A 26,548-nucleotide genomic window follows, 5' to 3' on the forward strand; every position below is an offset into this window, starting at 1 on the left:
CAGAGACAAAGCCAGAAATAAAAATATTTTAACTTTCTCCTAATGTTATATATTCACTGCTGTTTTTTCTTGTACTTTTCCTGGGCCTTAAATTCAGGGCCTGGGCACTGTCTTTGAGCACTTTTGCTCAAGGCTAGCTAGCACTCTACCACCTGAGCTGCAGCTTTTCTTCTGGCTTTTTAATGATTAATTGGAGATAAGAATCTCAAGGACATTCCTATCCAGTCTACCTTCAAACCAGGATCCTCAGAGCTCAGCCACCTTAGTAGGTGGAATTACAGGTGTGAGCCACTGGTGCCTGGCTACTTACTGTTTGTTCAGTTGTTTGCCTGAAAAGAAAGTTCTAACATGCCAGCATTTAGATTGGCAGGCATCTCTGAAAATGCACATGATATTCTGTTGGTGCATGAAATAATCTCATTGTGTTTTCTGTGTGCCCTAGATTCTGATGAGTCCCCAGTGGCCAGGGAAAGGAATGTGATTGTGCACACAAACCCAGACCCTTCCAATATTGTCAATCGGAGGTCTGGAACCAGGGATTCAGAGTGCCAAACTGAAGATATTCTGATTGCTGCCCCATCCAGAAGAAGAATTAGAGCTCAAAGGGGTCAAAGCATCGCAGCTTCCCTTTCTCATTCAGCCGGCAACATTTCTGCCCTGGCAGACAAAGGTGACACCATGTTTACTCCTGTCGTAAGCAGTCGCACACGATCTCGGAGCCTTCCTCGAGAGGGTAATAGAGGTGGAGATACAGAGCCCAAAGTTGGTGCTAAACCTTCAGCCTACGAAGAGGGAGAACCATTTGTGGGAGACCATGAAAGAACCCCTAATGACTGTCATGAGGCTCCAAGCAGCCCAAGTGCAAAGGAACATCAGCCTACATTGGGACTGGCCTGTTCTCAGCATCTTCATAGCCCCCAGCACAAGCTAAGTGAGAGAGGGAGGTCACGTCTTTCCCGAATGACTGCTGACTCTGGCAGCTGCGATATCTCCTCCAACTCAGACACCTTTGGAAGCCCCATCCACTGCATCTCTACTGCTGGCGTCCTCCTTGGCAGCCACATGGACCAGAAAGATGACCACCAGTCATCCAGCGGCAACTGGAGTGGAAGCAGCTCCACCTGTCCCTCACAGACCTCAGAAACAATTCCTCTGGCAGCTTCACCTCCCCTCACTGGCTCTTCACATTGTGACTCTGAGTTGTCTCTCAACACAGCTCCTCATGCCAATGAAGACACCAATGTCTTTATGGCAGAGCAGTACAGCGACCACTTGGAGAAAGTGAGAGGCCACCGGGCCAACTCCTTCACCTCCACTGTTGCTGATCTCCTGGATGACACCAACAACAGCAACACAAGTGACAGTGAGTGGAATTACCTACACCACCATCACGATGCCTCCTGCCGCCAGGATTTTAGTCCTGAGCGTCCTAAGGCAGATAGCCTGGGCTGCGCCAGCTTCACAAGCATGGCCACTTACGACAGCTTTCTGGAAAAGTCTCCATCAGACAAAGCAGATACTAGCTCCCACTTCTCAGTCGACACCGAAGGATACTATACCTCCATGCATTTTGACTGTGGTCTGAAAGGTAATAAGGGCTATGTCTGTCACTATGCAGCCCTGGGCCCAGATAATGGCCAAGGTGTTGGGGTTCCTTCTGGTCTTCCGGACTGTGGCTGGCAGGACTACTTAGATCACAGAAGGCAGGGGCGACCAAGTATCTCTTTCAGGAAACCAAAGGCAAAGCCCACCCCACCTAAACGTAGCTCATCATTGAGGAAGTCTGAAGGAAACACGGATGTTTCTGAGAAGAAAGAACCAAAGACAGGCAGTGGTCAGCAGCTGCCTCACAGTTCCAGGGAAATGAAGCTGCCTCTTGATTTCTCCAACACACCTTCTCGAGTGGAAAATGCCAATGTTCCTACCAAACAGGAGCCTTGGATGAACCAGAGTGAACATGATGTTAAGGAACCTCAGTTAGCTACCACAGATATTCCATCATTCAAAGATGAAGGTGCTGAATCAACTCACTATGCAGACCTCTGGCTTCTAAATGACTTGAAAACAAACGATCCTTATAGATCTTTATCAAATTCAAGCACAGCTACAGGTACTACAGTTATCGAATGCATCAAGTCTCCAGAGAGCTCTGAGTCCCAAACATCACAATCAGAATCAAGGGCCACCACTCCATCTCTTCCTTCAGTTGACAATGAATTTAAATTGGCATCACCAGAAAAGTTGGCTGGCTTGGCATCTCCATCCAGTGGCTACTCAAGCCAGTCTGAAACACCAACATCCTCTTTCCCAACAGCTTTCTTTTCAGGTCCACTGTCTCCTGGAGGTAGCAAAAGAAAACCTAAAGTTCCAGAAAGGAAATCCTCCCTACAGCAGCCTTCTTTAAAAGATGGAACTCTATCACTGAATAAAGATCTTGAACTTCCGATTATACCTCCTACTCATCTTGACCTAAGTGCTCTTCATAATGTCTTGAGTAAACCATTCCATCACCGTCACCCATTGCACGTTTTTACTTATAAGCAAAACCCAGTAGGAGAAACACTGAGGTCAAATCCTCCACCATCCCTTGCAATTACGCCAACAGTCTTGAAATCTGTTAACCTTAGGTCCATCGGTAAGTCTGAAGACGTTAAGCAAAGAGAAAGCAACAATACAGATATGCCCCATTCAGAGGACACTGCCCTGTCTCCGGGCAAGACTAGGTCACATACAACAAAGAAACCAATATCCCGTCAGTATTCTGCTGAAGACACCATACTGACCTTTTTAGACAACTCTGCAGTGGAGATGGGACCAGATAAACTACATTTGGAAAAGAGCCCTACTTTTGATGGGAAGAATCACTGCCATCCAGAAACTGTAACCTCATCTGGTAGCACAAAAGACAAACTACAGATGGGAGGTGACCCTATGCCAGAAAATGCATCAAGTAAAAGCTGTGGGGTTTCCACTGAAGGATTTCAGAGGGTGTCTGCTGTCCGCCGAAATGATTTGGATGGTAAAACAATGCTATGTGGATCTAGTTCAGATGGTGCCCTAGCACAGATACTGAAATCAACCTCAGTAGATCAGGAACATGGTACCCAATCTGAATCTGTGGATGTAATTACATTTCAGGCCACTTCACCAACTAGAGCAACAGACATAAGCAATCAACGTAAGCATCAACTTGTTATGAGCCGCCACCATGACAAAGTGCCTGGGAATATCCGCTATGAATCAGAGACATCAACTGTAAATTCATTCCCTGAAAAATGTTCTGAACAGGAAAATATTGCTTCAGGTATTTCACCCCAAAGTGCCTCTGATAACAGCAGAGCAGAGGAGACCCAAGGAAATGTGGATGAAGCTTCAATGAAAGGTCAGTCATCACTACCTTCATCATAATGGAAATGTGTCTTCAGACATTTCCTGTAGTTTTGCTTTCTTGCATTCCCTGGGTGTTGGGTTCCTTCTACTATTTCTTTTTGCTTATTAAAATGATTGAGATAAAAGCTTTTTGTAGCAGATAGATCTCTCTGCATCATTTTTTTAAAAAAATGATGGTTTCTGTAACTCCTGTTTGTTTAAGTGTTGAGACTTTGAAGCATAGTATTGGGCTGAGAAACTTTTCTTAAAGATATTTCTATTCTTACTTTAAGAATCACCAAGTGATGACTCCATCATCTCACCCCTTAGTGAAGACTCCCCAGCTGAAACAGAAGGTGTGTTTGTGTCTCCAAACAAACCTCGGACAACTGAAGATTTATTTGCTGTCATTCACAGGTGAGAAAGTATCATCAAAGTTCCCTTACCCCCACCAAAAAAAGGCAGAGCAGCTAGGAAAAGCCTTTCCTAGCTGTAATATATCCAGCAAAACCACAGGCAAGCAAGGAAGAATGAACTTTCCACATCAAATGGTTAGGTTTCAGTGCAAGATGGGAAAAAACCTGAACCTCAGGTACATTGATGGAATTCTCAAAAGATAAAACCTAAGGATTTTCTTTTCTGTTTCACAAACCATTTTTAAAGCAAGCAGCTTATAACCCCCCCTCCCCCACACTTGGCTTGGCTTCTGCTTTTTTTTTTTTTTTTGGTTAGTCATGGGTCTGGAACTCAAGGTGTAGCTACTATCCTGAGCTCTTTTGCTCAAGGCTAGCACTCTACCACTTTGAGCCATAGCTCCACTATTGGTTTTTGAGTGGATAATTAGAGTTAGGAGTCTCATGGGGACTTTACTGCCCTGCTTTTTATCTGCTGGCTTTGAACCATGATCCTCAGATCTCAGCCTCCTGAGTAGGATTACAGGCATGAGCCACCAGTGGCTGGTTTGATTTCTGCTTTTTTTTGCCAGTCCTGGGGCTTGAACTCATGGCCTGGGCTTTTTTGAAGAGTAGAGCTCTACCACTTGAGCCACAACACTACTTCTGGCTTTTTTTTCTATGTATGTGGTACCAAGGAATCAAACACATGTCTTCATGCACGCTAGGCAAGCAATCTACCTCTGGGCCAAACTCCAGGTCCTTGATTTCTGCTTCTTAAAACAAATTGTATCTTCTGATTTTTTTATTCAGTTCTCTATTGAAAGAAGAATACTGCTCTTTAAAAACCATGGTATTGTTTGGGTTTTTGTTTGTCTTAGGGAGGGATTGAATAGAAAGTAACTTCTTTTGGGAAGGGGTCAACCACGGGACTTGAACTCTAGGCCTAGGTGTTGTCCCTGAGCTCTTCAGCTCAAGGCCAGTGCTCTACCACTTTGAGCCACAGCACCACTTCCAGAAAGTAACATATATATTAACAGGCATACTTCTCCACTCAGTGGCTAAATAACCATTGGTTTATTTTTATTCACCCCAATGTCTAGTCTATCCCCCTTATATTCCCCTCACCCTCCATATTTTCTAAATTAAAGAGCCAGATACCCACAAAGAACTATCTGCTATGTCTGGAATAGTGAATAGAGCATTAGTAGCAGAATCAAAAAGACCTGAATTTGAATCCCAGGTATGACACTTTCTTTGTAGCCTTGAGCAAGTTAAAACCTCTAAACCTATCTATTCCCTTACTGTAATTAGGAATATCTGTAGCTCATACATTTGATATTGATGATAAAATAACATTTTTGTGTCTAGAATATGGTATCTGCTAAAAGGTAATATTTGAAAAGTCTACTCTTTTGGGATGTCCTGACACTGGTATATCCAAATTATAACCACAGAGGTTGTAATAAACAAAAATTAGGATGCTCTACAATCACAAAGACCTGTTTTTTCATTGTGCAGATTTTAAGTTGGTGAGAAATCATGTTGCCAATTCATTTCATGTTGTCAATAATGATACTGATGATTCATAGTATTTATATCTGCTTAATTATCAAAACAAAATCAATAGTATGATTTGTTTGGAGATCCAGTAGAGTTGAGGAGTTTGGTAGTCTTAGATTTATATTTGCGTAAGTTTTGTTTATTTACGGGGTAAGTTATTTTTCTTTCCTTTCTTTTTTTCTTGGTGGGTGTCTATTTAAATTCAGGGACTTGTTTTTGCCAGGCATGTACTCTACCACTTGAGTCATACGTCTAGCCCTTTTTGCTTTTGTTAATTTTTGAATAGGGCTTCTTGTTTTTGCCTGAGCTGGCCTGGGCAGCGGTCTTTCCAAGTATATTTCTCACATAGGTAAGATGAGTGCAGCACACCACCATGGCTGGCTTTTTATTGATAGAGATGGGGTCTCACAGCCATTTGCCCAGGCAGCCTTTCTGGTAGCTAGGATTACAGGCTCACCCAGCTATATTACTTTGTTGAGAAATTAGTGTGTACAAAGCTTTAACAGATCCAGAGATAGTCTTAAGTTTTCCATCCTTTACCACGAGTTAGCTTACTGATTAATATGAAATTGACATTACTACGAAGCTATAGGACATGGGATATACAGCCAAGAATAGATCTGTTTACTGAAAAAGGGTTTGGTTTTTTTTTTGAAAAAAGCTTTTTTTAAATCTAACTTTCTATAAGCAGGAAATTTAAAAGAATACAAATTAGTCTTAATGCATCTTCATGTATCCAAAGTAGGGCCTATCCTATCCCATCCACATTCTGTATACTCGTGCTATTATTTAGAGGCCAGTTTTGGACACCAGAGCATTTGCTCTCATTTTAAAGACAGATTTACTAACCAAAAACATCAGTCTCTGATTAAGTTGAAAGTCAGTTAGACAGCAAGTTTTTTTTTCTTAACTTGTTGCAAAATACCTCAGTAAGACTTCTTCTGGAATGTCCAGTGTCCACAGTAGCAGTTATCTAAAAATCTCTGGAACCTCGCCAATGTCCATTGGTTATCAGAGAATTCCTCTAAGGCTGTGAGTACCAAAAGGGAAAAAAGTGTCTCTTCCTCTTTATCTTTGTGGTCCTAAGGCTGTTTGACCTCCCATACAGGATGATTTTAAATAGATGCAAGAATGAGATTCAGTCCTTTTTTTTTTTGCTGCCTAAAATGTCCTTATGTGGACTCCAAATTTTACCCACTCTCTTTTTCTTTTTTTTTAAAGATCCAAGAGGAAAGTACTTGGAAGAAAAGATTCTGGCGACATGTCTGTTCGAAGCAAATCCAGAGCTCCCCTTAGCAGCAGCAGCAGCAGCAGCAGCAGCAGCAGCAGCAACAGCAACAGCGGTGGTAGCAGCAGTTCTGCAGCCTCCTCCAGCAGCAGCGTGAGCACCACCAACAGCCAGAGATCTCCCGGTCTCATCTACCGAAATGCCAAAAAATCCAACACATCCAATGAAGAGTTTAAACTGCTGCTCCTGAAGAAAGGCAGTCGCTCTGATTCCAGTTACCGCATGTCTGCCACCGAGATTCTCAAGAGTCCCATCCTGCCCAAACCTCCTGGGGAGCTCCCCGTGGAGTCCCCACAAAGCTCTGATGATGCCCATCAGGGGTCATCTGGGGCTGAGGCATTGTCCCCACTCTCTCCATGCCCCCCACGCGTCAGTGTAGAAGGGTTCTCCTCAAAGAACTTTGCCACCTCAGCGTCGGCCAGGGTGGGCCGATCCAGGGCACCTCCTGTAGCCAGCAGCAGCCGCTACAGTGTGCGCTGCAGGCTGTACAATACACCCATGCAGGCCATCTCCGAGGGAGAGACGGAAAACTCAGATGGAAGCCCGCATGATGACCGCTCCTCCCAGAGCTCCACATAGGCTTCCGGGCCAGGCTCCCAGCAAACGCCCAAACCCTTAGTAATGACAGACCATAGGGATACCACACAGGTCCCGAGAGAATTCCCAATAGGCTAAGGCCCCATCACGGCTGAGTAATGCGTTTTTAAATATCTGCTGGGGAAATGGGATGTTGATGTAGTCATTCAGGATTGGTTTCCATGTTTTAAGTAGCTGCACTGTTTGTCATGGTTTTCGTTACCTTAGTTTGATTTCTCCGATTGCATTCCCTGTGATAATAGAAAATACAAAAGAGATAAAAATATCTACTTGTCATGAAGCCTACAACAGGTTTTCCCAGAGCTGCCTATTCAGAAAATAAAGCCCTCACTGTCATGATTCTTTAAGAAGATGAAATTACTCCGGAAGTTTGGTATTTTTTTACATTAAAATGAACTAAAGCAAAATTTAGAAGAAAGAACTACACATATGTAAATACCATATTTTTGATAAAAGTGTGTAAATAGATTTATCAACAATGAGTGGACATGTGGCCAATTATCTACCGCACACCAACTGTTTATAGAACACACAAGAATAAAGTATAATAACTGTATTCTGTGAATACCATTTTCATATCAAATACCGTATTTAAATGTCCACCAATATGATTTCAAAATGATGAACCTCAAATATGAATTAAGAATTGGCAAATTGGAGGAAATCTTGAGGTCATATACTGAAATGTGATTAATCTAAAGTAATGAACTCAGACCTAGTCATTTATGTAAAAACAACCTAATAGAAACTTGTGGCTTTCATTTGCCATGTGGAAATCTGGACAGAATGAAAAGCATGCTTTTGACTGATACCTTTTATCAATGAAATCATCATTCTCAACACAAAGCCCTGAAAAACAACATTTGACAGTGTCCTTTAGATTTTAATTTTTTCAGTGTATTGCTTTAAAGAGAATGAATAGGAAAACCAGTAGTTTACTTTAGGTTATGATGAAACATAATAGGCTACTGGGGTCATAAATGGTCATGATCTAATGACTAGAAACTTTTAAAGTCCTGAAACAGTTTAGCAATTAGCTCCGGGTTCTTAAACTAACAAAGATAAAATCTAAGCATGTTACAGAGCTGTTGAAACCTGCAATGCATTTTCAGCAAAGCTTTCTTCTCTGTACTGATGAGATTCATGCTACCTAAAAAAAAATGAACAGAAATGACACTGTGAACAATGTAGTTGGGAAATAGATATGTGTATATGCATTATTTATATTCACTGTTAAACTGGGAATGGGGTGCAGTTCTGGTTCACAATGCTACATACAACTGAATTTTTGTCTGGCTTTACTATATCTGCTTGACAGCAAGGGGAGGGCGGTGGGCGGGGAAGGAAATGTCAGAGCAAAGGCTCTGATAACATGAAGGCAGGGAAATAAGCTGAATTACTTGAAATTACTTGAATTTTCTTGTCTTAAAACTGAAAAAGAAGATAGTTACAAGTTGAAATCTACAAGTGGCTTTTGCACTTCTGATTTTAACGTAAACTGTTACTAGTGTCTGGAATCCTATGTCAGAAACATAAGCAGCTATGTACTTAGATTTTTAACAGCAGAGGTACAATGTAGAGAGATTTAAGAAGGATATGATCTTTTTTTAAGAGACTAGAATGTGATTAAAATGATAGAACACACCAGGGTTACCAAAAAATGGATATGCAGCCGGCTTTACGCCTATGCAAGTGGTATTTGGGAAAGTAGGAGGTATGAAAGGTTGTTTGCAGATTGTGATTCATTCATACAAAAAATGAATGAGAAAACCTGGTCTAAGAAGATATTGTCTTTCAATAGAGATGTGTTTTAAGAGTTACAGGATAAGAATTAGAGATTCTGATTGCTGTTGGTGTTTTGTTTGTTTGGAAAGAAAATAAAAATGTCTGGCTTTTAATATTTGTTTTTAGTACCAAATTGTGTCACTTAATTTCTTGTCATTGTTGTATGTAAAATGGGTGCTGGGGGTGGAGGGGTAGAGGAAGAGAGGGAGAGAGGAAGAGAGAGAATGAGAGAGAGAGAGAGAGAGAGAGAGAGAGAGAGAGAGAGAGAGAGAGAGAGAGAGAGAGAGAGAGAGAGAAATTTCATGTGTTCTGGGGATAGATAAGCTACCTGGTAAAGGGTTTGAGCATTTATGAAGTGTTATACTTTTTATTATTAAAAATGTGTTGGGGTTTGAAAACAAATGAACCATCCATTATCATTGGAACACATGAATTAAGAAAACCAGCATGGGAACATGAACAAATCTGTTTCATGCTTTGAAAAGTTACACTTGGCTAAATTTTAGAAATAACCGATTTTAGATAAATGTGATAAGAAACCATTCTTTTCTGTCACAATAGGTGATTGTAATTTACATAAAAGCAGTTCGTTTGCAGTATGGCTTTTGCATAGCTAGGGGGGTTTTTTAAGTGTGAGGAAAGGTATGTGGGCTTTAAAAAATGGTTCTAACTCTTGAATAGAAAACCCATGAATTGGCTTTAATAAAAATGTCACCTCTTTATTATTGACATTGATTTAAGTAATGGTACCATATATATATTTTAAAATACATATTGACTTGAATTATGAGGCAATAAGATACCTTCTATATGTAATGATCACAGAACTAACCCTTATAATATAGTTTTACTTATTTTGTTTACTCAAAAAATCTATAGCAGAGTTTCTCTATTTTATATTTCATATATTTAAAAACCCAAATAAAGATGGATTTTAAATTCACTGTGGAAAAAAGAGTACTGAGTAACAAACTGAGTAAAAAATGAAAAACAAGCAATTCCTTAGTAATCTGGAATATCTACATGGCTTTAGTACATAAACAAAAGCAAGGTTTAGGGCTGTCTTAACATCACTGCCAGCTTGAAGCAGGATACACACATTAGGTATTATAAAGAACATCATTCCAAACTTTTCTTCTGTTGTTTGCACTGATGCTATTTTTTTTCTTTATGTTTATAAAACATGTCTGTGTCACATGGGGCAAATTTTCTCTTTTTTAAAAAAAATTCTGCTTTGATTTTTATTTTTGGTTGTTTTGCTTCGTTTTTGGCTAAGCAGAGGACATGGACTAGTTGTACCGATAAAATATGATATTTGCTCTTTGCCAAAGGTCAGTAAGTATATTGGCCACAGGGGTGGCATATTGAAAATAAGGTCCTGACAAAAAAGATCTAAAATGCTAAAGAAGGTACCAGAACCAGTTCATGCTGTCCCCAAAGACAATGGTTTATGGACTTGCATCCATTTTGTATTTTTGTAATATTTGTAAATATGAACTTTTTTAATTGTTGCCAAGATGGTTTCTTTTGTAAGATGTTTTCAACGTTTACATTCAATCCAAGCCTTTGTATATTTTAGAGCTGTGCAACACTTTAAGTCTTGTATTTATTTTTAGTAAAAACGGTGACAGTTTCATTGTGAACCCCTCTCAAAAAATGTATCAGAAAAGTTTGATTACCTAGAAAGTGTGTATAGAAACTGCAAATAAACGTGACTGCAATTAAACAACTGGTTTTATTCTCTTCATTGTTTTGTAAATCTATTCTTCACGAACAAAATGTTTTGTAGGCAAGACATCAATTAACACCTAAGACACCAAGTTGAAGCAAAAATATGTGGTATCTATAATGGTATTAATCTAGTTTCATTTTGAGAAGGAACACTGTACTTTCATCATCCAGCATACTTTTGGCTGCTTTTTGAACCAGGGAAAGAGTTATGGCTTTACTTTAGGGGACAGAGGTATAAAAAGGATGAGAGTTCTGGGGGCGGGATTTTGGCCTCGTGGTAGAATGCTTGCCTAGCATGCATGAAGACCCAGGTTCTATTCCTCAGTACCACCTATGTAGAAAAGGCTGGAAATGGTGCTGTGGATCAAGTGGTAGAGCTCCAGACTTGAGAAAGCCCAAGGGCAGTGCTCAGGCCCTGAGCTCAAAGCCCAGGATTGGCAAAAGAAAAGAAAAAAAATGAATAAGAGTTCAACAAGGATGTATTACAATTTAGTTAAGTGTGAAGCAACGGACATATAACAGAATACATAAATCTTCCTTAAAATTATAAAAGCAAGCTCTTTGGAAAAATTATGTTTCAAAATATGCCCATTTTATGGAAGGAAAAATTGAGCACCAGACAGTACTTTAGCTTGACCGAACCATAGAGCATCTACAGGTTGACACTGGGGTTCAAACCCAGAAAACATGGCTCTAGGATTTGTGCTGGTTCTACACTCCAGTAGAACACTCTGCTTGGGAGACTAGAAATAGCTTTAATCACATTCATATGGAACCAAGCACAGAACCATTGCTAGGGCCTGGCCTCTTTCCTCACTCAAATTTAAGCACTGACTAAAACTTCTGGAAGCCAGTTAAGGTGTACATCTCTGATGTGTTTCAGAGGAAAGGGCAAATGTTACTGGAGAGTCCGCACATTTATCTAGCTTAGTCCTGTGTCCAGTAAGATAAATTCAATTAAGCCTTGAAACATATGAAAGGTGAAAAAGTCTATTAGGAAAGGATTATATGAGACTCAGCCACCAATAAATCTATCATCTGTCTGTCTGTCTATATTTGGGGGGGGTGTGTGTGTGTCAAATAAAGAGACCCAGTGGGAGCTTACTAGTGGCTCATGTCTCTGATCCTAACTAGTTGTGACTATCTGAAGGATCTCAATTCACAGCCACCAGAGGCAGAAAAGTCTACACGGCTCCAGCTCAAAAAATCACCAGCAAATAACAGGATTGGAAGCATGATTCAAGGGGTAGGAGTACCTGCCTAGCAAGCTTGAGGCTCTGAGTTCAAATCCTAGTACTAACAAAGAAAAAGGCATGATGAAGGCTAGAGAGATTTAGTGTTTGGTATAGGTATACCACATGAAAATGGCATCTGCAGTCATTTTAGGGATACAGACATGAACTTGAGGTATAGAAGAAGAATTCAGAGTAAGAGCCCAAAAGCATGCCTGCAGTGTTCTATTTATGCTGGGGCTGCTGGATTATATTTGTAATCCTGTCTACTCAGGAGGCTGAGATCTGAAAATCATGGTTCAAAGCCAGCCAGGATATACAAATGCAAATGACTTAAGTTTCCAAGCATTGAGCCAAAAGCCGGAAGTGAAGGGGAGGACTCAAGTGGTAGAGCACTGGCTATTAGCAAGGGGAAAAAGGCGGAGCAAGAGCACAGCACTGAATTCCAGCTCCAGTAGAGCATTAAAAAATCCAGCTACAGGTTTGGTCTGGTTGGTCATTATCTTGGTTCTGGTTCTTCCAGGTTCTGGGTATGTTTTTACCACTGTTATAACTTGAGGGGAGCAATCTGGTTTTCATGAGATGATTCCTCCTGCTCTAGGGTAAAGCCTCAGAGGTAATTGCCCTCGTTTTGTGGTGATCTGTCCTGCAAGGCTTTGTTCATTAGGGGGCATTGAAGTCCTTGTCTTAAAAATCCTGTCTTTCCTGGCACCCAAGGTGATTGCAAAGTGACAATGGAACCAATGACTTGAGGCAAAGATTAAATACAAACTGTAGGCAGGTATCCCAAGCTTTCCTCATACTCTTAATTTGTGGATCCAAGTGAAGAGCTAGTGCTTTTCAGCAGAAAGAGAGGACTACTACCTGTGAGTCCAGAAATTTCAATTATTGTACAGTGTTTTCTGTCAGAGATCTCAGTCACTGTTTGCTTTTCTGGCCATATTTTTCCCTTTAAAAGCTGGAATCAGTCCAAGGAAAAGATATAAGAGGGGTTTTTGTTCTCTTTTTGTCTTGTTTGTTCCTTTATCTGCCTTTGGGAGGGTAAGGGGAGGCACAGAAATGCAGGGACAATGAGTGAACAAATGCAGCAGTTGTGCTCAGTAGATACTATGTTGAAAATAAATGATACAATTTCCGGGTGGGAATGGGAGGAAAAATATGGGCCAGAACGAGAAAAGGGGTGGCATTGTCCAAAATGAAAAGTACTGTGTATATGACTTATGAAACTGACCCTTCTGTCTGTACAGCACCTGCATAACACCTAAACTTTTTTAAAAAGAGAATTTTTTTTTAAAGTAGAGATGGCTTTGTCCGAAAACTAACAGTAAAAATGATGAGTTACCCCCCCCAAAAAAAAGAAAGAAAAAAAAGAAAAAAGAAAAGAACAAAATACCTGGAATCCTTGCCAGGTGACAGTAGCTCCTGCTTGTAATCCTAGGTGCTCAACAGATACTAAGGAGGCTGAGATCTGAGGATCGCAATTCAAAGCCAGTCCCGCCAGAAAAGTTTGTGAGATTCTTACTTATATCCAATTAACCAGCAAAATGCCCAAGTGGATGTGTGACTCAAGCGGTGGAGTGCTAGCGTTGGGCACAAAAACTAAGGGCCAATATACCTCGGCCCTAAAATGAAGTCCCAGAACTAGTGCAAAGAAAATGACTGGAGTCCTTTTAGACTTTTGCCTTGTGCATTTGCTTTGCCTAAGGCCTTTGCTCTCTGTCACCCTATAGGTGGGATTGCATATATGCTGCATGAATCAGCAAAAATGCAGAGCACACGTGACTAAAGCACTTGAGACAGATGTGCAGGGAGCTGATCCTACCCTGATCTTCTCCACGTGAGAAACTCCCCTCCCCCTCAGGACTGGATGAGCACCGGAGGAGGCACTGAAGCTCCTGCCCCCTGCTGTCTCCCAAGCAACCCTTCCCTTGCACAGCCCTTAGCCCAAAGGTAGGGATAATAACCCTGCCCCTTGAAAAAACGGCCCACAAGATTGGCCAGGGAATGGTCATAGATGACCGCTGATTGGTCAGTGAAACCACCCCACCTCCCGCTGTGCACGTGGCTGAGTGAATATTTGCCCGCGCTCTGGGCTTGCTCGCTCGCTCGCTGCTCGCCGACTCCACAGCAGCCAGTCGCCAGCCGCCAAGCCGCCCGCTGCTCGCTGCCAGCTGCCTGCCGCCCGGGCGCTCGCTACTGGACAGCCGCCCGCGGTAAGCAGTAGTGGTTGAAAAGGTGGGAAGCTGAGGCTTGGACCAGCACCCGGTCTTCGGACGCCCTTTGGAGGCTGGGTTACAGGTTCAGGTCTGGGTCCAGTCATAGGTCTGCCTATCCGGTGAGACATCTCAGGTGTGCAAGGCTTTACCTAGAGGCTGAGACTGTCGGGCATGGGGGGGGGGATGTGGGGCGGGACTTTTCGTTCTGGGGAGCGGGGAATCCACACCTTGTCGTTTCCACTTTTTTAAAAGTGCTTGGGGTGGTTCCCGTGATCAGTTTGGCTCCTGGTGAAGTACTTGGTGCTCACTTTCTGGGGTGCATGGAATTTTCTCCCTTTCTGTCTTTTGATCTTTTCTCTTCCTGGATGGAGGGGCGTTGGGGCGGGAGGAGGCGCGGGAGCCGGGGGCGGTCGGGGTGCTGCGGGTGGCGGCGCCAGGGGCGGCGTGGGAAGTGGGAGGAGTCGGGGGCGTGGCCGGGCTGAGGAGGAAGGCGAGAACGCATTTTCTTGGCGCAGATCAGGTTTGGGAAACTCTTGCTTTGATTCCAGTAGCATCTTCAGGAGATTTTAACGGAGACTTTCAGGTAATGGGCGTTGGCTCAAAGACGGCCTTTCCATTCCCTCCATTCCGTTGTAATTAAATTAGGGAACCCAAAACCAACGGTACCGGTGTGGGGCGCAGATACTCCCACAATAGTATGCTTTGCGGCCGCTGGAGACTGGAAAAACGGTAAAATGTGGGGACCCCCGGGAAGCGGGGAGCCTCGATTGCAGGCTCGGGGATCCAGCCCCCGCCGGCTGTTTCAGTACTTACTAGAAAAATCTCTACGTTAACTGTGTTGAGAATTGTTTCTCTCCCCCTTCCACTTGGCTTTATTCACGCTCCGGGCACTTTTATGGTTTTGTAACAGGTATCGCGGAGGTCCTGTCGTGGCTCTGGTCATTTTCTTCTTTCTTGCTAAGCTCCAAGAGCGAAATACCATTTTCAGCCCTCAACCTCGTGATCCCCGTCTTGTTGAAGAAGTGAACAATTATCTTGCTGGAGTATGGGACCCTCAAGAGTTTTAAGAAAAAAAAAATTAACACCAATACCTTAGATTTAGTTTCGATTTTATTATAATATACAAATAAGTTTCATTTTAAGTAAATCGGGTAAATTTTGTAGGGTTTGAGCTTAATGAAAATATTTTTTGCATTATCTACTCCTTTGAGCTTTCTTAATACTGTAGAAGCTGTAATTATTACCTTCTGGGAAGCAGTGAAACGAAAATAAAATGTATGGTGTGCTTATGACTTAATATTATACATTGGAAGACTATATTTTGCACATTTCAAAATTAGGCACACATCACAACGGTGCAGTTTATCAAGTAATAATTGTATTTATCTGTGAATTGGGACACACAGAGATGTTAAAAATCCGTTGGAACGGAAATGCCAAATATTCTAATTTGAATTTCTTTTCAAGTGTTTCTAAGGAAAACCTAGTTTTATGTCTGTTTGCAACATGACCTAATACTTAAAAGATAAGACAGTTGTTTTACAAAAAAAGAATTGTTATATCTATAATGTACAATATGATTGCAGATTGAATATTATGACAGTGAAAATTTATTCTTATCTATTCCATGATGTTTTCTTGGAGATAGTATTATGTAAATAGATAAATAGAATAATCATAGATAATATCCAAATAAGATAATAGTATTTTTGTACACACTAATTATTGATGTTTAATCCCTCTGCCTCCATGAAAAATGAGACTTATACAATTATTTTATAGCCTTGAAGTAGGAAATAGAGAATTAAGTACTCTCAGTTGTCCTGAAATTATTTATACTTACATAGCTTGTAAGTGAGGAGGTTGTAACTAAAACTATTCCAGTTACAAGCCTAAAGCATCAATACTCAGATAAAGAGTCAGCGTTATCATTGGAGAAAGCATTTTTGTAACCAGATGGGGTAGTTTTTGACATAGCTTCTCTGCTTTTCAGAAGTAGAGCTGGAGTTTAATAATAAGAAGAAATATGTTGCATCAGTAAATCAAAGGAAAAAATTATTTGATGGTCTCATGCTAAAGTGTCACTTGGTACTGTGATCTGTTCAGCTTTAAAAACGACATGCCAGACTAGCTGGGTTAGTGTGCTGTGAAACTTACACCTAATAGTGCTCCTTATTCACAAAGAAGTAATGGAGAATTTTTATGAATTGAATTATTTAATCGATTGTTTTGGCTTCTAGAGAAGTATATCCTAAAATGACTTGATTCAAGGCAAGACTGTTCTAGAGTGTTCTTTATAAATGTAAGACTTTAGAAGTAACTTGAATGTCCATGAATTATGAACTGGTTAAATAACTCAAAGCCTGTTTACAAAACAGGACACTAAGTCATTAAACTATAGTATATTAAAGGCAATAATTTGGAAAGATTCCTCCTAATGGATCAATTTTGCTTGTTTTTCAGCTTTCTGTGAGTCAAATCATACATTGCATTCTTTTTTTGTTGCTTGGCTTCTTTTATTCAAGGTCAAGGTTGGGAGGTTGCTTTTTCTTCCAGCAGCAATAGATGGTCTACCCAGTGTTCTTATTAATGTCTTATCTACTATCTTTTATCTAAACGTTGCCAATCCTAGGTATTCTGGAGACTGAGATCTAAGGATTACAATTAGAAAGCAGCCCAAGCTGGAAACTCCACGAGACTGTGACCTCCAACTAACAAAGAAGCCCAAGGCAGATCTCTGGCTCAAGTGATATAACCTTGAGAAAGAAAAGAAAGAAGAAAGAAATTAGGGGCATCCCACAGACCCTGAGTTAAAGCCACAGGACTAGTGCTTGCACATACAGGCATACACAGTGACACATACATGCACATGAGTGCACACTCCAATCAAGACTGATTTGAGAAGGCATTCTAAATGCATATCCATGTTAAGCTTTATTTAGGGAGCATGTGGAGTAAAAATTTTGTGCATTCTTTTTCAGGAGACTTAGATCACTTAAAATAGTTTGCTCCACTCAGGAAGTAGAGTTTCTTCTATTGCACAAGACAAGATGTCTTCCATCAACAATGAAGCCAGTATGGTTTGTATTTTAAATTTAGAATCTTTGCTCTTTTCTGTATTGGTATTAGTATATTCAAATCTCTTTACTATTTTTAAAATTAGTATAAATTATACAAAGGTAGTTCTCTTTTTTTGCCAGTCCTGGGCTTGAGCTCAGGGCCTGAGCACTGTCCTTGGACTTTCTCAAGGCTAGAGCTCTACCACTTAAGCCTCAGTACCTCTTCTGGCTTTTTTCTATGTATGTGGTACTGAGGAATTGAACTTGGGTCTTTGTGCATGCTAGGCAAGCACTCACCACTAGGCAAAACTCCCGGTCCCAGTAAAACTTACCTTATCCTACTCTTTCTTACACTTTCTTATCCTCCACTCTTCCTGTTGTAAAACAATTTTAACTGTTTCATAGTTCTTTTCACATAAATGCATAGTAAATACTCATATAATACTCTCACAATCTCACTCCCTCCTTTCACCTTTCATTTAGTCCCCCTAATCCTCTCCCCAGATTCAAATTTATGTCATTCTTTTTCTATATTTTTATTGTAATTAATAGAAGGGTTACATTGTATTCACAAACATTGATACCCTTTCTCATGTCTTGGTCCCCATTTCCCTCCCCCCAACCATGCCCCTCATCTTGTTTTCCCCCCTTCCCTATCCTATTTGAAATAACCAAATAAACATATATGCAATATATCAGATAACAAGGTAAAATGCTGTAACCATATGAAATAACCAAGGGACAGCAAAAGATATGAGAGATAACATAGTACATTAAGTCATTCATTTTTTATTATGTCTTTTTTTCTGGAATAATAAGGGTTTTTTATTGTGATTAATAGAAGGGTTACATTATATTCACCAGATAGAAGATGCATAACTTCACAAACATTGATACCTTTTCTTAAAGTCATTTGTTTTTTTAAGGACTAGATTCCACATGTGACAGGGAACATGTGATATTTAGATTTTTTCAGCCTGGCTTATTTGTGAGAACACTTTGGAAAACAGGAGGCATATTTGTTTTTCTTTTTTGGCCAGTCTTGACGCTTGAACTCAGGGCCTGAGCACTGTCCTTGAACTTTTCTCATGGCCAGAGCTCAACCACTTGAGCCACAGCATCACTTCCACCTTTTTTCTCTGTATATGGTATCAAGGAATTGATCTGGGTCTTTGTGCATGCTAGGTAAGCACTCTACCACTCGGCCAAACTCCCAGCCCATGAGGCATATTTTTCTGAGCAGTGATCTATATTATTTTGAAATGAAAACATACATGGATACCAAGTATACTAATTTTAAAAGTAGTTCTTGATTTCATAATTAGTTGTAGAGTAAGCGGTTAGGTTTACCAAAAAGTAATGCTTATTTTTGATTTACTTATTTATGCCTAAAAAGGTTTTTGGGGTGTGTGTGACTGTGTGTGTGTTCGCACATGCTGGTTTAGGGATTGAACTGGAGCCTTTTGCTCTAGCTTGGCTTTTTCTTCAAGGCCAGCACACTAATACTTGGACCATACCTCTACTTCAAGCTTTTTCTGGTTAATTGGAGATAAGACTCTCTCGGATTTGTCAGAAGGCTGGCTTCAAACTCAAATCCTCAAATTTCAAGCTTCGGAGTAGCCACCACAGGTGTGAGCTGCCAGCACCAGTTTTAAGATTAATTGGTCAGAAAATGTAAGTGCTTACGTGTTTCCTATTTTGTCCACAGAGTGGCACTGTTGGATTATTCAAAAATCCCAAGTCCTGTAACGTTTTGGTCACCTAACAGTTTGCTTTAAAGCAGCTTCAAGCCATTTGCTGGTGCCTTACCCTGTAACCTTAGCTACTTAGGAGACTGAGATTAGAGGATCTGAGGATCACAAAAAAAGCCAGCAGTGGAGCTGTGGCTCAAATTTAGTAGAGTACAAGTCTTGAGCAAAAAGAAGTTCAGGGCCAGAACTAACACCCTGAAATTTAACACAGGACAGGTACTAGATCAGAGACAGAGAAAGACACACAGAGACATTTAGCATAGTCTTTCTGCCCTGAAATATAGTAGGAGTTAGGCTCCATGGAAAATACTGTTTTATGTGGCACAGTTTATACGAAAAGGCAAAGATCATTTGATAGTATAAACAGATCTTTTGGCTGGACATGAGAACTCTACCTGTTGAGGGGGGGAGAGTGGAGGATCCACAGTTGAAGCTAGCATAGACAAAAGTAAGTGTGAGACCCTGTCTCAAAAACAAAAGGGCTGGGGTAGGGTGCAAAGGGCTGGGGTAGGGTGCATGCCATGGCTCAGTGGTAGAGCACTTATTTACCATGACTGAAGCCCTGGTTTTAATACCAGTACCACCACAAAACAGAACAGCGACAACAAAAACTAGACAAGCCTTTGGAGCTTCCTAAAAGTAAACTGGAACTCAAATTTTCTTTTAATTCTTCTTGACTTTACTAGTTCCTTCACTTTTTCTTTACATTTTAGTGTTGCTCAGATAATAACCCAAATATCTACTTGTAATGATAATACTAATACTACTCTTATACATTTCAAAAACAACTATATATATATATAATTGATGATGTAATTTTAGTTGTTAGCTGCCTAATGTATTAATATTTTCTACTTTAAAGAGAAAGGAAGTGTAACTTGTAAAAATACTATGGAATTCCTTGATAAAGTCATATTTAAGGAAATACTTTTTATCCTGATAGTATGTGCTTTTTTATTGCACAATGAGCTCTTAATCATCCCTCCACCCCCACCCCATATATTCCTCAGTAGGAAAAGCAGGGTACCTTTTTTTTTTTACTGGAAATGTAAATCTTGGTTCTTCTTTCCTTAATTGGCAGTCATTATTTTCATACCAAATTATGATGAGCTTAAAAATTTTATCTCTTGGGGCTAGGAGTATGGCCTAGTGGTAGAGTGCTTGCCTAGCATACACGAAGATCCTGGTTCAATTCCTTGGTACCACATATACAGAAAAAAGCCAGAAGTGGTACTGTGGCTCAAGTGGTAGAGCTCTAAGAGCCTTGAGAAAGCCCAAGGACAGTGCTCAGGCCTTGAGTTCAAGGCCCAGGACTGGCAAAAAAAATCTCATTTTTTGATTAAGACTTTTAAAAGGTTGGTATAAGCATGTAAACGCAATGGTTTCTTTGGTGTAAAGTATAGCTCTTACTGAAATAAAACATTAACTACTATTTCAAAAATTTTTTTAAAGCAGAGTGCTGTTCCAGTCACCGTATTCTCTAGACAGGACGAAGAAGCCTCAATGCTGGATGTTCTAACCCACTGTGAGGTAGGAAAGTTCCCTCCCCTCCCTTCCCCTCTCCTCTCCTTTTTCTATTCTCTGCTCTTCAGTTTCTATAGTTCTCTACTTTTTGTCCTGGAGCTTGAACTCAAAGCCCAGGTGCTGTCCCTGAGCTTTTTTTCCTCAAGGCTGGCACTACTACTCGAGCCCTGTCTCTTCACAAGGATGGCTATAGGAAAAGGAATCAGGATGTAACCTAGGTGTGTGTGTGTGTGTGTGTGCGTGTGTGTGACTACCCCAGAGCCCCTGGGTTCTGGGAGAGAAGAGACAACTTTGGAGCTCAAGGGAGAGGGATTTGACTGGGAACAGTCCTATCCTAGTCTCCTTCTCCGCTCCCAGTGTCCACTCTGTACTTGACTTGGTGGGGAAAAAGCTGCCTGGGAAGAAAGAGGAGTAAAGAGCTGTAGGCAGTGGTCTAAACTAGGAAGGCAGCAGATGGTGGAGGAAGCAAAGAGCCAACAACATATAGGAAGACTCATGGGAGGGAAGTGTCTCTGTACAGAAGGAAAGAAAAATCACAGAGAAGTCCGTGACTTGCCTAAAAGATCAGATAGATAGATAGCTAATAAGTGGCACTGCCTACTAATCACAAGAGACTGACTTTTTGCCCCTTTGCACATTGGAACATTTCTGTTCTAAGAGAGCTTTTTCCATAATAGGAGTAGCACCTTCTGATATGATCGGTGGTGCAGGAGCAGATGGAGGCTTTGTTTTTACCTAGTGGGCTCTGTATCACCTCCAAACTGGACCTCACATAGAAGATGCGATGTTTCTGATGGCTTGAATGCTTTAATTCTGTCTGGCAGTTATACATGACTTCATGGCATTTTCACATGTCACTGTTCTTTTCAAGCACAGCTACTACTAATACCATGTGCCCTAATAGGTTATACAGGATGCTCTTCAGAACCTGGATAAGAAGTGTGACATCATTCATAAAAAAATAATGAAAATCCAGCGCTTGCGCAAGCAAGCCCTTTGGTACTATCGTGTAAGTGTTTTAAAATACTCTCCGAATTCTGATAAATTTCTGGCTTTGAAAGAGGCCAGTTATCTGGAAGTTACTTCTTTTTTAAAAGTTAGGCTGATCAATACCTACTATAGTAGTAGATGGGGGGTGGAGGAAGGATGAAAGAAAGAATGCTAAAGGCTAGGTTTAATATATAGCTATGAGTACTTTATGTTCTATATATGATTCATATCACATAAAATATAGGACTGAAAAAGAATCTAAAGCACTCATAATCAAAAGAAAATTAAGTGTTTTGATGATTACTCATTTTCTTTTTCATACACTGTTGATTTATGCTTGGTTTGTGTCATTTCAGAATACTGTGAGATTTTCATGCAGAAACAGCTACATGTTTTCTAGAAGAGCTAGAGTTATGAAAAACAGAAACAGACGCTATAACACCAATTTGTTCTCCTCTTCTGAAAGTTGTCTTGACTCCAGTATACCAGTTTGCATGCAGGAAAATGAAAATGAGGGTAGTATTCTGGATTCCCCAGACTACTTTGATGAACCCCAGGCAACTCTGCAGGAGTCTGAATTTAGGGAGTTGGAGTCACCAGTCCTGGGAGAAAATTCTCAGATTCCTACTTCTTCTGGAGGTGAGTACCAGTCACATTTCAGACCTGATGATGGTATGGGTGGCTCTTCTGCATCGATCTCCTTTGTCAACTCTGAGATTTCCAGAAACTCTCTCTCTTCTGCTGACTCTTCTCCAGCAGTTTCTCCAACTTCACTGGACCAGCCAATGACCAGCTCGGTGTACAATGGACTCCCCATAGCGGAGTGCAAGCACCCTGAGTCATCTGCATGCATCTCAACTGACTTTGGTGCGTTTGGAATGACTTCTATGTGTTCTCAATAGCACTGTCTCGGCTGGTTTGTAACGTCCTCTGGACCAGCTAGTGGAAGCTATTTCCTAGTTTAAGGGCTGGTTTGGGTGAGGTTTATAATGGTGACTAATGCTTGAGTGTGTATTGTAAGGTACTGTGCTAACCAACTAACACTGCTCTTCTTCTTTGATACCTATAATGGCTCCGCTATGAATTTTTAAATCTCTCTTTCTTTACTCTTGGTCCTAGATAAAGAAACTTAAAACATACCCAGGTGATAGGCAAGAAAGGATTTACCTTTGGCTAATGCACACACAGAAAAGATGAAATTTGTATTGACTGTCCTTGGTTAGAGAAATAAATCTTCTAGCAAATTATAAAACACACTAACTTGAGGTTGTAGTACTCTGCTTGAGTTAATACTTGTCTAAATACAAAGAAATTTCCCAACAGCTGAGTGAACAGTTCAGCTAAAACTTGTTGACCTGTGAACACCTGAATTATTTCATGTCTCAGTTATTTTTATTAAACAAGTATCTTTTCAATTAGAGTACAGCTGTGCAGTTAAACATGAAAGAGGAATTAAATATAATGATAAAGTTACTTCTTACCTAGCTCAGAAGAATGCAATTATGTTTTCTTTAAAATACAGATTAACATTTAAGCCAGGATAGATAGTAATCTAGAGTAAAAGTGGTTCTAAAAAATATCCACATTGAAGTCATAGAGATTTGGCAAAAGAACTAAGTCGGTTCTCTAAGAAAATAGAGTTACTGAAAGTGTTCGGTTGAAGTGGAGAGTTTCAAGGCTGGGGATAGCTTAGTGGCACAGTGTTTGCCCCTCAAGCACACAGCCCTGGGTTTCAACCCCAGCATACACCACAAAAGTGTAATCAAGTTTAGGCAATTATAAACCTGGAAATTTGGGGAATTTCCATATATTTAGTAAAATCCAATTTAGATAGAAAAAGAGGTTAAAAGACATATAAGGGGGAACTTCAGTACACTTAAAGTAGGAGAGTAATGGATTGGGTTAGATGAACTTGATTTAATCCAAGGAATGCATCTTTATCTGTTCTTGCTTGTGGCCCAGGAAAACTTGGGTCTATGATCTTTGAAGCTTTCAACTATCTTTTGAGGCAGCTCCTGTTGTGTGGTAGTGGTCATATGGAACATAGTTAGGAAGCTGTCCTTAGATCATCCTTATTCAGGCTTTCACTAGATTTTGACATTGGAGTCTCAGAGTTCTTGCTTGAGTACTTAAGAGAAGGTTCTAGGGGTGAGACCATTGCTCCCTACCTTAACAGCCCTTCTTTCAGAATAGTGGTCAGGTCAAGTGTGATTTGTGTTTGTCTCCCAGTTGAAGTTGAAGGACTTGACTCTGCCGCGCTGAAACAAGAAAACCTTGAGGATCCTTCAACTTGGTCTGTGGATGAGGTGATCCTGTTTCTGAAGCGTGCAGATCCTCAGATGGCATGCTTCCTCTCTGGTCTCATCCAGCAACATGTAATGTATCTTTGGATCTGTTTTTTTTTCCTCCTAGGCTACCCTAATGCTATGGAATTACCTCTGTGCAGACCTTTCAGTTAATGTTATTTTTCTTTATATTAGCATGTTATTTTTCTTTATATTACCGAAAGGGCTTTAACTGTGCTATTTCCATAACGCATATAATGTACTTTGAATTCACTCCCTCTATTATTTCTTGATTTCTCTCACTCCCATCAGTTAATGTTGACATACTTACATTCCTACTCCTTCTCGAAAAGATAAAGAAGTAACAGTATTATTATAAATTCACTTTGTCTGTAGGAAATCGATGGAAAGGCCCTGTTACTTCTTACTACTGACATGATGATGAAATATATGGGCTTGAAGCTGGGATCAGCCTTGAAGCTGTGCTACCTCATCGAAAAGCTCAAGAAAGAAAGACGCTGCCCAAATTGAAAGGAAAACCATCAGCGGAAATTTAGATTGGGTATACCAAATCCTTCTTAAGTAAAAGCAGTTTCTTGCCATTTTGTTTTCTAGAAAGTTCCTCTAAAAGTATGTTATATCTAGCATCTGATAAGTACAATATTGTAGTCAGACCTACTTTTTAAAAATCTATATAACATGTTTTTATGATCACATTGAAGTTAAAGTGTATCTTTATATCTTTTTAATATTTTTGTATAATTTACAAATGGCCTTTTATATTGGAAACAACAAAGATCACTTGGCATGAATTTCTTTTTATATGTAGAATCAAAACAGCTAACACACACACATACACACACACACACACACACACACACACACACACAAGATTGATAACTGTAACCCATGAGAAATTTTTTTCTCATAAGAGAACATAAAGTTGAATGTGGTAAACACCTCAGATATTTTATACTGTTTTTGTTCTTCCAGCTTCCAGAAAAGCAGTAGCTATATAATCTCATTTCATTGTATCTTCACATCTTTCAATAGTCAGGTTTAGTGGGAAAAAGCAACTTTGTAAAATTTCAGATCTCAGATAGGTTTTAGGATAAACAGAGTCATGGCTATGTCAGATATTGCACTTACAAGAGTGGTTTGGACATAGTCTTATTTTATTTATTCAAATAGCTGCTACCATAATGCTTTCCTATTTTTAGCTAACAGATATTTTAACTGGGAATTTGTTGTTTCTAAGTCTCTGTAAAGCCCCTGTTTCCAAGTTTTTAGATACATATTCTATCATATGTATTTATTCTTCTCAAGTATAATTTCATGTTCAAATTTTGCTCTATATCTGAACTATGCACACAAGTCTTTTGGAGTTTAAAAATGGCATTTCACATTCTGCCACAAAAGTAATGCTGAGCTACATATCAGCTCCAGGCTTTTCTCCTGTGAAATACATCTGAATCATTTGCCATCACTAGTAGTAGCTCTCTGCTTGATCTTCAGGGAAATCAGAAATGGTAGATTGGTTTCCATACATAGAAGCTCTCTGTCCTGTGCCATGTGTGCTACTAAGCTTTGGAAGAAAAATATGCACCTTATTGTTTTGTTATTACTTTGTACTTACATCTTGTACCGCTCAGTATAACAAAAGTAGTGAATGTTGGTACTAATAAGATTAGCCCTTTTTTAGAAATATCAGTATGTTCACCAGGGGTAAGGGTTTACATTTGTTTTTACTGAAAAACTAAGTGTATTTTATACCCAAATGTCAGATACAATGAGCGCACATGGTATGAAGGATTCTTTTATTCACATTGTTCCTGTGCAACGTAAAACACGATTCTGAAGCTTGGTCTTCTTCAAGTCGTTTGTATGAAGATCCTGTGCCCAGTTAAAAAGCCCTCAGGTGTTTGAAAAGTACTGTAATCAGCCACTTTCACATTTTAAAATAGAATAAAGTTAAATGACTGCATGAAATGCTAAAGCCTCCCACTTTATTTCACTTGTTTTCACCCTATTACATTAACACATGAATTTATGAAAGCTGAAAAGCAGCTATATTCCCATAGATTTTGTAGCTTTTTATATCTAGTTACTCGAGTTTTAGAGCACCCCTTGATTTCTTTTGTCCGGGAGCAAAGGGCAGCAGTCTTAAAGAGACCTCATGAGAAAAAAAATGTAAACAGCAAATTTTATTTGTGCTCAAAACATTGATTGCTGACAATATTGTGGGATTATGTGAATGTAGTAGACAATACCAGTCTCAGGCAGGCCGGGAGTTTGACCTAGTGGTAGAGAGCTTGCTTGCCTAGCATGCACGAAGACCCAGGTTTAATTCCTTGCTACCACATACATAATAATTAGCCACATGCTGTGGCTCACGTGGTAGAGCTCTAGCCTTGAGAAAGCCCAAGGACAGTGTTCACCCCTAAGTTCAAGCCCCAGGACTGGCAAAGGAAAAGCAACAGAAAATACCAGTCTCCCTCTGCTACAAGATACCAACTCTCGATGTATTTGATAACGCTGGCTGCTTTTTTTGACCACAGAGGCCACAGGTCACCTCTGTGATGTACCTGGTGTTGTCCCTTCTGCCATCTGATCCATTACAGGATCCCTTAGTAAATCTGCCTGAGAGCTAAGCAGCCTTAATTTTCTGGCCCCCACTCTTCGTTTGTTTTATCTTTGCTTTCTGATTTTTCTACAATATATTGCTTTTCTAGTAATAGTTCAATTACAAAAACCCTGACTCATGTC

General features: G+C 40.2%; 2 protein-coding genes across 2 annotated transcripts in view; both read left to right on the forward strand.

Annotated features, from left to right (window-relative positions):
• The window catches only part of Nhs (NHS actin remodeling regulator), a 35,179-nt gene extending 24,475 nt beyond the window's left edge, over nucleotides 1-10,704 (forward strand). The window contains exons 6-8 of the mRNA XM_090326030.1: nucleotides 443-3,382; nucleotides 3,663-3,786; nucleotides 6,546-10,704. Coding sequence (XP_090182156.1) covers nucleotides 443-3,382; nucleotides 3,663-3,786; nucleotides 6,546-7,191 — 3,710 coding nt within the window. The 3' untranslated portion in view covers nucleotides 7,192-10,704. The remainder of the gene's footprint in view (nucleotides 1-442; nucleotides 3,383-3,662; nucleotides 3,787-6,545) is intronic.
• A 3,376-nt stretch (nucleotides 10,705-14,080) lies between these two features.
• Scml1 (Scm polycomb group protein like 1) lies at nucleotides 14,081-25,771 on the forward strand. Its single transcript, XM_090326101.1, has 8 exons — nucleotides 14,081-14,170; nucleotides 17,155-17,253; nucleotides 20,439-20,513; nucleotides 21,412-21,516; nucleotides 21,854-22,136; nucleotides 22,254-22,364; nucleotides 23,727-23,872; nucleotides 24,179-25,771. Exons 2-8 carry the CDS (start codon nucleotides 17,224-17,226, stop codon nucleotides 24,311-24,313), a joined length of 885 nt encoding a protein of 294 aa, XP_090182227.1. The 5' UTR covers nucleotides 14,081-14,170; nucleotides 17,155-17,223; the 3' UTR covers nucleotides 24,314-25,771.
• Nucleotides 25,772-26,548: the final 777 nt, after the last annotated feature.

This window comes from Megascapheus bottae, chromosome X (genome assembly GCF_031878675.1).
Source record: "Megascapheus bottae isolate mThoBot1 chromosome X, mThoBot2.hap1, whole genome shotgun sequence".
NCBI lineage: Eukaryota > Metazoa > Chordata > Mammalia > Rodentia > Geomyidae > Megascapheus > Megascapheus bottae.

Coding starts and splice junctions, on each gene's coding strand:
- Scml1 (XM_090326101.1), top strand. CDS start 17,224: ATGTCTTCCATCAACAATGAAGCCAGTATG. Junction 17,254..20,438: donor TCAACAATGAAGCCAGTATG/GTTTGTATTTTA, acceptor TTTTTAAAGCAG/AGTGCTGTTCCAGTCACCGT. Junction 23,873..24,178: donor CTGGTCTCATCCAGCAACAT/GTAATGTATCTT, acceptor CTTTGTCTGTAG/GAAATCGATGGAAAGGCCCT.